The sequence below is a fragment of the Vigna unguiculata genome, chromosome 4, assembly GCF_037176805.1.
Source record: "Vigna unguiculata cultivar grain cowpea cultivar isolate G323 ecotype 2 chromosome 4, ASM3717680v1, whole genome shotgun sequence".
Lineage (NCBI taxonomy): Eukaryota > Viridiplantae > Streptophyta > Magnoliopsida > Fabales > Fabaceae > Vigna > Vigna unguiculata.
In genome coordinates, this window is record NC_140795.1 from 31172760 (window position 1) to 31183650 (window position 10891).

The following is a 10891-nucleotide window of genomic DNA, read 5'->3' on the forward strand; positions in this document are numbered from 1 at the left end:
ACATGTGGGAAAGGACGTCGAAACTGTCTATGGAGTAAGGCAGAAGGGTTGTGAACCATTCTAGGGCAGGGCCCTTAAGGGTGGTGGGGAAAGCTTTGCAAAAGACTGCGTCTTGGGATGTGTAAAGGGCGACATGGGTGATGTAGACCTTAAGGTGTTCGTCAGGGTCAGTTTCGCCAGTATAGCGATCCAGGGTGAAAGGTTCCCACTGGGCTGGAAGTGGGGTGTTGGCGATAAAGTCAGTGAAGGGGTGACGGCGCTTGGGCTAGTGGGGAGGGAGCAGGTGGGGTGGGATGGGATGGTTGATCATAGCGGGGAAGGTGGAGGTTAGGTTGTGAGGGGGGATGTGGGTTGGCGGAAGATATTGTGGGTTGTATGGTGGGATGTGTGTGGTGTGTAGGGTGGTGGGTATGTTGTAGGGGATCTGGGTGGTAGGGATGGTAGCGGCGGGGGTTGGGGGTGCGGTAAGCCCCGGTTGACCAGATGGGAGATGATGGGGATGGGTGGAGGTAACGGGTGTTTGTTGGGTGGTGGTGAAGGTGTGAGGGGTGTGGTTGTATTCACTTTCTTCCTCTGTGAGCTGGAAGGCCGGAGACTTCACAGCTTCAAAAGTTTCTTTGGCTTTTCCCTTCAGATTGGGGTCAGCCTCGATCCTTCGCCTCAGGCGAGAGTTCTCTTGCCTCAATGTCTCCATTTCATCAGCGCTGCGTTTCTTCAAATCCACGAGTTCTTGTTGCATCTTTGCTTGGCCGTCTAGGATGGCGGCCAGATCAAGGGTGATGCCAGGAGGTCCAAAGGGACCAGCATCCGCTTGCTTGTTCACTCCAGCCTTGCTACGGGTGGAAACCATCTTCAGAGAAAAACGGGTACTGAAGGTGTTCGTCTCGTGCCCCACGGTGGGCGCCAATTGTTCCTTTAGAGAACAAATAAGATGTGTTAGGCACAAGTATCACCTTACCATATAGTCTGCTATCTCGTCAGTTGGTCTCTCCCTGGTTGATACATGTCAGCTTGAACCCAGGAGGGGTTACCTGCAGAAGAGTCTCCGAAGCTCAAGTAAGTCAAAGCTCTCAGAAAGTCAAATCGGTGATTAATGAATGCGTACCTTTAATTCGTGGGGTCCATGCGTATTTATAGAGCATTAATGATGTTCGTTTATCCAATGGGCTGGGCCTTGGTTTGGGCCCTAGCCTGGGTTATGAGTGGGCCTGGGCCCTAACCCAGATCCCCAAGGTCCATCGAACGCTGGGACCTCCATTTTACTAAGTCTTCGAGGGCGGTCTGATCCGTTTATTTCTTGGCTTGTCAGATGCCGTCCTTGGCCGTGTATTATCCATGTTGGCCATTTTGTTGTTACTTTAGCCTTTGTTCATTTAAATTCGAGAACATGGCGGCCCAGGTCGTGTACTTGGGTTGTCTTTGGCATGTTCGTGAGGTTTATCATTTATATGGTTAAATTGACCAGGTCCGGTATAAGTTAGACTTACTCGGTCTAGGCTGAATACTTGGCTGCCTTGATGTATTTTTTACTTATTTGATTGAGTTTGGTTAGGTGTAGTACAAGATTGATTGTTTGCTTGAAAACATTGAGTATGAGCTTCTACTACTACATTCAAAGACCACATATCATGAGTTGGTTGTACCTTGTTCTCCCTTAGCCTAGGGATTCAACAATTTGTTCACCATGTGGGGTTCAACCTTGTTTGACTTATTGAGATTGATGAGTAGTTTAGCCGTAGATGTAACGCCAATTGTTCGTGGAGAGCTTGCAACTCGTTTAAATGTTGACTTAACTCATTCTAATGTTTAATCAATTCGACTTTATGTTGGACACTTAAAAGCTCCAAATCCTTACCAAATTTGTTCTACATTCCGCTATTTCATTTTGGAGATTTTCTTCATTTTTTTAAGGAAAAGCCTCAATGTGTGTTGTGAAGGCTCCATTGTTTGATGGGTCGATCTCAGGAATTGGATAATGATGCAATCTTGGTTCTGATAAGCACCATAAGATTTATGGTCCACAAATAATTTACTTAATCCCAGAGTGAACATCAAATGTTCTTATCGAAAAAAAAAAGGGTAGATTTCTTGAGGTAAAGAAGGTAATCCAAGAAAGTTGAACTCCACGTATAAAAGTTAATCATTAAGTTATTAGGTGAAGACAAAAAGAAATTCACTTATAAGATTCTCCGAAAATGAAATTAGTAACAACATAATAAAATTGTGAATTATGAAAGTGAGAGAATTGAATGACTGCTCTCTTCAAAATTACTTTGTATTTATAGGTATTTATAAACATATGTCAAATTATCATTTAATGAATTATTACCGAATGAATATATATATATATATATATATATATATATATATATATATATATATATGTGTGTGTGTGTGTGTGTGAAAATTTAAATTATAAAAGTTGTATTCAGATTACATTCAATTTGATTAGATATTATTATATTATATATTATTACATTAAAGTGTTTATTTCCATATAATTCAGATACGATGTACAGAAATATATGAGTTATTAACTAGAAATATGAAACATCTAAAGAGGAAGAAAAATTAATTATACAAAGTCAATTGAGAATTGAAATTAAGTAAGAAAAGGAAAAGAAAAAGGTGATGAATTGAACACGAGATGGTAACTCACTCACTCACCCTAAAAACTAACCAAATTAATCCTGCATGTATACAAAACAAAGGTCAAAATAATAATACTATCATCAGATTACATTCAAACGACCCAATTCGCCCCCGTGGCGGAAACAGAAGCACGAAATCAAGGAAAAAGCCTCAAAACGCACGCATGTGCTGCCACGTTGCTGTCTTCCCTGAAGTTTTCTCTTTCTTCGTTGATCCACTGTGTTGTGTGCGTTTGTTCCTAGCTAGCGACGCGCGTGTGCATTCCCATCGAACAAATCGTCAATGTAAGCCTCTATATCCTCAGGTTGGTACTTTACATACTTCTCGGTTTGTCTCCCCGGATCCAAATACTGCGAAAACCTCCCCAAGAAGGATCTGTACGCAGGAATAACGAGTGCAGAAATGGAAACCCTAAGTTCCGATTGAAGCTGTTCATCGCTCACCACCCACATGCTCTGTGTCTTGTGGATCTCCTCAAACCCTGCGTTGAACCCCTTGAACCGCTCCTTCAACACCGGCTTCTGCACCTTCCCGTGATCGCTTAATCCTTTAGGGCTCAGGCAACTCAAAATCTTGCTCCACGTCTCCACCTGGTAGTTCTTGTGGTATGTCCTCAGCTCCGTCGATCTCTTACGACACCACGTTTCTCCCATCACTTCGTAGATCTCCGCAGAACCTTTTATCTTCTGCACTATGTACCTTCCATTGTTCATCATGAAAATGCAGCTCAACGCAACCTCTTTGTACAGCTTCGCCTTCCCTTCCAGATTCGAGTCCAGAAGCTCCATCACCCGCATTAATTGTGCTGCAAACGGCGACTCATCCTCTCTGTGTCTGTTCTCGCTCTTCGATTTGCTGTCATCGGTTTCATAGCGAGGCCTGCTTGTTGAATCCGCACGCTCGATTTTCGAATGCTCTTTGAACACTTCCTCCAATGTGTCTTTATACTCACACGCTAACCTTAGGTAGTTCATGATATAACGTGTCAGAGGATGCACCGCGCCTCCCGCTACCGGAGTTCTTCCAGTCTCCGATTTAATCGAATTCTCCAGGTCGCAGAATATCAACACCGCCGCCTCGCCGAGACGACATTTTGCGGATGTCGTTTCGGTCTTGATTTCCCCCATTATGTCGTCCGGGAACAAGGTCTCCATTATTGGAATGGCGTCTCGTAGAGTCTCGTACATGTCTAAGAGTTTGAAGAGTTTTTCCCCGGCGCGCTTTGTCATGGCAATGCTCTCCCCGAAATTAAGCAGCTGAATGACAATTGAGCGGGAAATGTTACCCATGAGGCCCACCACGATGTCAGCTTCGTTGCCGAACACCATTTCCACAAGCTTTCGCTCGCCGGGGAACCATACAGAGGTGCACTCCTTCCAGGTGTTGATCCATGTTGGGATTTCGCGCTCCAGTGTCTCCCACTGCATTCTCTGAATCTCGTCTATGCTGAGTTTCTCATACCCTAGAATTTTGTTCATGCCGTCCTCCAACGCGTGCCTCCGCGAAAGTGCGTAGACTTGACTACACTCGTTTTCGTAACCGCTGGCTACCATTTCCTTAGCGATTTTGTTGAGATTCGCAATGGCTTCCTCGGCGAAACCTGGGAATTCGAGAATACTTTCTTCGAATGGCTCGGACTCTAAGGAGTCTGCCTGTTGTTTCCCCTTTGAGTCTGATTTATTTGGATTTCTAGATTCTTCCATCAGTGTACGGAACTCGTCTTCCAAAAACGACATCACGCGCTGCTGAATCACGCTGATGCCGTTGACCATAAAGTCTATTCGGACCACCTTCTCCTCCCCCTCCTCTTGTTCTTCCACCGCGTGACTCCGCGAGTACTCTATGAAATGGTTCATCAGCCTCGAAACGCGATTCGCGCATCCCAAAAGCGAGGAATCGTCTTCAATTGTTTCTCCCCATTTCGTTTCACCCGTGTCGTACTTCACTATCTTCTGTTCCACCAGATGCAAGAAAACGGGGATGAAATTAGGGATTTCCAATGGGGTTGATTCTTTGGCGTCGACTTTTTGTTGTAATGTCACGAGAAATTGGTCAATCTCATCTAAAACCTTCTCCAGACTCGGAATCGGAGATTCCGGTTCAGCCTCCACAGTTTCCTCCTTTTCTTCTTCATTTTTTTCCTTTTCCTTTTCCTCCTCCTCTTTGGATTCTTCCTTTTCCGTATCTCGTTCCGAATCTGTGGCCTTTTCAGTTTCGCCGTCCGGTTTGCCGTCGGCTTCGCCCTCGGGTTTGGCATCGGATTCGGCTTCGGGTTTGGCATCGGGTTTGGTATCGGATTCGGCTTCGGGTTTGGCATCGGATTCGGCTTCCGGTTTGGCATCGGATTCGGCGTCGGGTTTGGCATCGGATTTGGCGTCGGATTTGTCTTCAGATTCCAGAACCGGCAACTGAGTAGTATCGCCAGTGTTGATGTTCTCCTCTTTTTGAGGAACGCTGCTAGAATTCTCATTCACGTTGTTTTCCATTGTGATTGTGACGATGAGTGTTAATTGCTTTCAGTACGCCAAAACAAACAACGAAAATTGTTTCAGAACGATAAAAGCTGCAAAGACAACATTGGAGAATTATCCGCCTTGTGTTTTTGTTTTTTGGATTTTTCTTTTCCTTAATTACTTCATTTTGGATTTTGATAGTTATTGACCTGTTATTGGTTAGGCTTTTTTTTTCTTCACGCTGGTTTTCTAAAATAACTCAGGGGAAAGAGGGTTGAAAAGGTCGTGCTAGTTTGTGTGTAAGGGGAGAGAGAGGAAAACCAATGGACAGAAAAATGTTGGCAAATGTGTGGCGTTGACCGTTGACCCTGTTTTCCCTTTGTGCACAACAAAGATTTTATGATTACTATTGTTGTCCCCTTTTGACGGATGGAGGAGAAATTCATTTGCATGCTGTTTTTCTAGGTTATGTAGATGTGTGCAAACTTAAATATTTTACTTTAAATAAAAGTATTATATAAAATAGGAGTAATGTAATTTCAAGTTCGATCAATTTCTTGTTCTCATTTGTATATTTTCACATTTGGATAAACATTATTCATATTTGTTGTCTGACTAAGTGGATATCATCGATCTATAATATATATCTTATATTCCAATTTGATTAAATTATAAGTTATTCAAAACCTAAATTTGATTCATAGTTTGGAAAATTAAAACTGAACCATTTTTTTCTAGAAATGAACCTGATGATAAAACTACAAGACGAAAAATTTGGTTGAATTGTAATTTGTATAATATACTGTACAAAAATTCTAGAATTAAGAGAGAAATGAAAAAAAAAAACGAAAGAGTGATGTATGAGATGGAAAATGGTGTGATGACTGTTTTTTGCTAAAACTTGAAGATAAACGGTTAAGCAAAACATAAACTTTATCATATTTATTTCATTTGGTGGTTTTAATCATATTTCACCAAAAAGTAATTATTTAAATATAATTATTACTTAGATATTAATGCAACCCTTAATATTTGTAAGACCCATTTATTTTTACTCTAAATGTTTAAGGGTCTGTCTTAATCTGTTGGATCTAAGACTGACCCATAGGGTCCCTAAAACCCCTCTCGCAGCCCTAACTCACTTTTGGTGTCTCATTTTTCAAAAACAGCTCCCCTCCTCCCTCTTAGAGCAACAACAGCAAGCTCTGCTAGAGTTTGGTCCCATTCCTCGTCAAGCTAGTGAACCCTGTTTCTAATTCACTTAAGTTGGTTCTCAACTCATGCTTTCTATTCTTCCATTGTCTTTCGTGGTTCCAATTAGAGTTCATCGTAGTAACCTAGCTTTGTTTTGGTGTTAGTATTTTTCAGCTCACTAAACTGTTCTTGGAGCTATGGTGCTCCTCTATAGAGTGCTTGTGTTATTAGCTATCATCTTTCCAAGTAAGAGAAACTATAACTCCTTTTTCTTTGAAATACAATGTACTTATTTTCGTTCTGAAATGAGTATGTTTGATTGATGTGGCACTACTTTTTTTTCTACACTGCACACATTTTGTACAATGAAGGTTCCTACTTTATTAACCGTTGGATCGACCCTAAATTTTAACAGCTGAACCTTGGCACATAATTCTTTTATCGCAAGGTCATTATAGTTTGGTTGTTGACAACGCTGCACACTTTTCGTAGAATGAAGGTTCCTACTTCGTTAACCGTTGGATCGAGCTAATATTTTAACAGCGGAACTTTAACACATAGTTATTGACTTTGAAAAGTCGGATCTTGAATAGGAGCTCTGTAGTGAGAGCAGTTTTTATCGCAAGATCACTATAGTTTGGTTGTTGACAGCATTGACCTTTGTTGCTTGTTTGGTGCATAACTTTCTTTATGGTTATTCAATTAAGTTGGTTCTTGTTTCATTTGGTTCTTGATTCAATCATATTTAATTTGAATATAAAAAAAATTTTGGAGTTTTACACAAGCTGCAGTTTTATTTCTAAAATCCCAAATCGTTTGCATAATGTGTTGTTAAGTTGGATTGGATAAAAATTATAAGAATTAGTTATTTTTCAAGAGAGAAATATGTTGTATGATTTTAATATGAGTCTTCAAATGCTTGTGTGAGAATATAGGAGATCCCATGGGGGAGATCCTATTTGATTTAATTAGTAGTGTCTTCATTGGCCATGACGTAATTCCATGAATCTCTAGGTGAGATCTCATGGTGGTGCCTCAGTGGTTAGGATGTAATTCCACAATGGTTGCGTGGTGGTGCCTCATTAGTCAGGACGTAATTCCATGACCCCTGTTAGTGGGAGCTCATGGTGGTGCCTCATACTTAGGACGTAATTCCACGAAGTTCGTGGTGGTGCCTCATTATATAATTTAGTAAGGATCCAAGGTAAGGATTGCATCCTAACACTCTAAAGAGTCAGTTAGTCTCACGTAGAGCATACTGACTCAAGTGGTGAGAGTAGCAGGAGGCCTTAGATCTTTTAAGGCTAACCTTGTGAGTGGTAGGGTGAAACCCATTGGCAATTGGCTCTGCAGAGCAGTAAAGGCCACCACAAGTGCAAGCATCCGGTGAATCCGACTAATTATATGTATCTGGATAAGTCGTGTCTTGAGTCTTAGTGTATTGTTTGCGAGTCATCACATGATTGGTTGTGGTATGTATCTTGGATTATGAAAATGTATGCAATCATATGATAAAATGTTTTTCCTACTCTAGCTTACCCTTTCTGCTTGTTGTATGTTTTGTATGTAGTTTTCTCTTTTTTGCGATGATCATCAATTTATTAATGTGAGCAGATGTGAGAACTCCTCGTTGTCGTCAGGGTGATGGAGATTCCACTGCATAGCTTAACTTGGATCAGACCCCACTTCTTCGTAATTTTTCTTTTAGGGTTGTAGCCCATGTATCTCCTTGCTCTTGGAGTATTTATTTTAAGTACTATTCAACTTTTATCCTGTTTAGTCAATGACATCGTGGTGTGCCCTAGACTTCTTTAAGATACTTGAGATTTGTTGTAAGGAGTGATATTTATACTCCGCAACTTTACTCTTATTATTATATTGCGTGATGTTTTATTTAATTATATTATTATTTAAATAAGATGTTACAATATTATTGAATAATATTTTCTTAAATATTTTAAAACATATAAATTTATATAAAATATAACTATATTAAATGCGCTGCTGCGTATTAATCCATAAGCAGTTAAATTTAAGAGTACCTTTCTTTTTCAGAAATTAATAATTAAAAGTAAAGATTGAATAAATATGCCATTAAATTTGAAATGACAGATAACATTAGGGATGTCAAAAAAATTCGTATCCGTGAATATCCACAGATAAAACCCGCAACGAGTAGGAAACGGATATTAAATATGGATACCCGCTACCCGTGGGTAAGGGTATTTTTGATACTCGCATGTTAACGGGGCGGGTACGGGTATCATAGTATCCGTACCTGTGGATACTCGTACCCGCTGAACTTTAATTCACAAAAATACCCTCATATATATATATATATATATATATATATATATATATATTAATAAAAAACATTATGTCTTCATTTAGTAATGGTGGTTGGATTCTTACCCTACATTGGATTAGAGTAGATTACTTCCAGATACTGTGGAGGCATTGATGTGTCTCCAAGATTGGTTATAGACCAACATGGAAGGTAATGAAATTAACACTTTTACTTAGATATTTTAATTAAGTGATTGTTTTCAAGCTCTTCTACATTAAAATTGGACAACATTAAACTTTATATAATGTTGCAAGATGTGGACATTGATGAAGTTAGTAATTTCTTTAATATTTCATTAAAAAATAAACTACAATATAAATTGTTAGTGATTTTTTATTTGTTTGTTTTTCAGGAATCAATTGGAGAAAGTGGACTTGTTGATCCAAACACTAATTATGATTAAATATTTGCTTTTTAAAATATTTTTGTAAATACCCATAGGTACTCGTGGATACCCGCTGATATGAAAAAAAAATGGACAGGTACCCATATAACGAATACCCGACGGATATGGGTACGGGACAAATATTTATCCAGTGGGTAGGGTACGGGGGAGGTACTACCCGTACCCTACCCGCCCCGTTGAACTCCCTAGATAACGTTCTATTTATTATTTTATTTATTTAAATTTATATCAATATGTTTAAGCACACTACCGAACTACTAATGTCCCCCGTTTATGTATAATTAAATTTTACATTAGTATTTATGAAATCTAATTTAATGTAACTGATATTTTTTATCAAACTTCATTATATTGATAAATTTAACTGATTTAACTTTGTATCTACTCACAATTAAAAATTTTAGTTATATTCAAAATATTTTTCAATAATTATTCTTACCGGACTTCAGAATTTGGTACAGTTAACAAGATTTCGGATGACATAATAGATCTTGGTTGAATACTCCTTAGGGTGTGTTCACTTGAGGAAAAGTATATTTGAGAGAGTAAGTGGATTTAAGAGTAAATTATGTGTTGTTTTTTTTAAGGGATTTAGAGGTGATTGTAAGTAAATTTAGAAGTAATTTTTGTGAAAGTTTGTGAGAGATTTGATTGATGTGATAGATTAAAAAATATGTTTTAATAGAAGTATCAGTGAGATTACCATTTTGTCCTTAATTTAATAAGTAGTATAAATTGATATTTGTATGAGTAAATCTATTTTCATAATTTTTTTTAACCACTAAAATTGAAACAAAAAATTATCAAAGAAATTTTTTTTAACCTATATTCGTTCCATGACATGGAGATTGGATTTCTCCCAACTAAGCCCCCACAGATTTGTTCCACTACAATGGGGATCAAATCTCTCATAAACAAGCCCCCACAAATCTTCCATTACATACCATGCTACCTTACCAACATGAACGTGAAAAAAAGAGGGTAAAATTAACATTAACTAAGTGAATCCACTCAAATCACTGCATATTAGACAAGATTTTAATCCTACTACATCTCACTAATCACCACACTGCCTTCCTCTTAAAACTTGCCAAACGAACACATAAAATATTACATAATCTGTCTTTGCTTTACCACTCAACATCAAACGAACACGGTGTTAGAGTTGGAATAGAGGAAAGATCCACCTGTAAAAGATTCAAAATTCTTGACATTTAAGTCAGTAAAAGAATAAGGATCTTTTAAGAGAGAATAAGTTTGAGTGGTCATTTTTAGAGTGAGTTTTCCATGAGGTCTCTATGAACCTTGAACCCATATGATAAAAGGATAATATATTTGCACTGTAACAACTTACCTCAAATAAATATAATAATAATGCAATATATTACCTGAAATAAGTATAATTAGGTAATATATTACCCAATATACTAAATATTTTGTTAATATTTAGTATAAGGGAATATTATGATGTAATATATTAATATTTAGTATTAGGATGTGATCAAACTATCGAGATTATCATGACTATTGTTAATATATGGATATCTTCTCCAATAGGTGAGTATGAGAATATTTTGTGATCATGAGGTTGATTGGGCCTTATTCAGCTGCACACCTATTGAGTCGGGTAGATACATAAGCCCTTAGTCTCGGGAGTTTGATCAACGTCATGCTTGCTTTAGCTAAGCAATGAATGACCGAGTTATGTGAGGTCGTTCTTGACCATGCCGGTGGATTACCCGATCTAGGTTGTTGCCTTGCATTGTGTGTGATGACATCTTGTCAAATGAATTTCATGTTGCTAGACTAGACAAATTTTAAGTGGACTATGGAGTTTAG

The 10891-nt window shown here is 38.6% G+C and overlaps 1 protein-coding gene across 1 annotated transcript; it reads right to left on the reverse strand.

Moving 5' to 3' along the window:
• Nucleotides 1–2718: 2718 nt before the first annotated feature.
• Nucleotides 2719–5542, reverse strand: EXO70C2 (exocyst subunit exo70 family protein C2). The gene is made up of 2 exons (XM_085672267.1): nucleotides 5038–5542; nucleotides 2719–4881 (listed from the first exon to the last, which is right to left on the reverse strand). Exons 1-2 carry the CDS (start codon nucleotides 5136–5138, stop codon nucleotides 2895–2897), a joined length of 2088 nt encoding a protein of 695 aa, XP_085528393.1. The 5' UTR covers nucleotides 5139–5542; the 3' UTR covers nucleotides 2719–2894.
• Between the last annotated feature and the right edge of the window lie 5349 nt (nucleotides 5543–10891).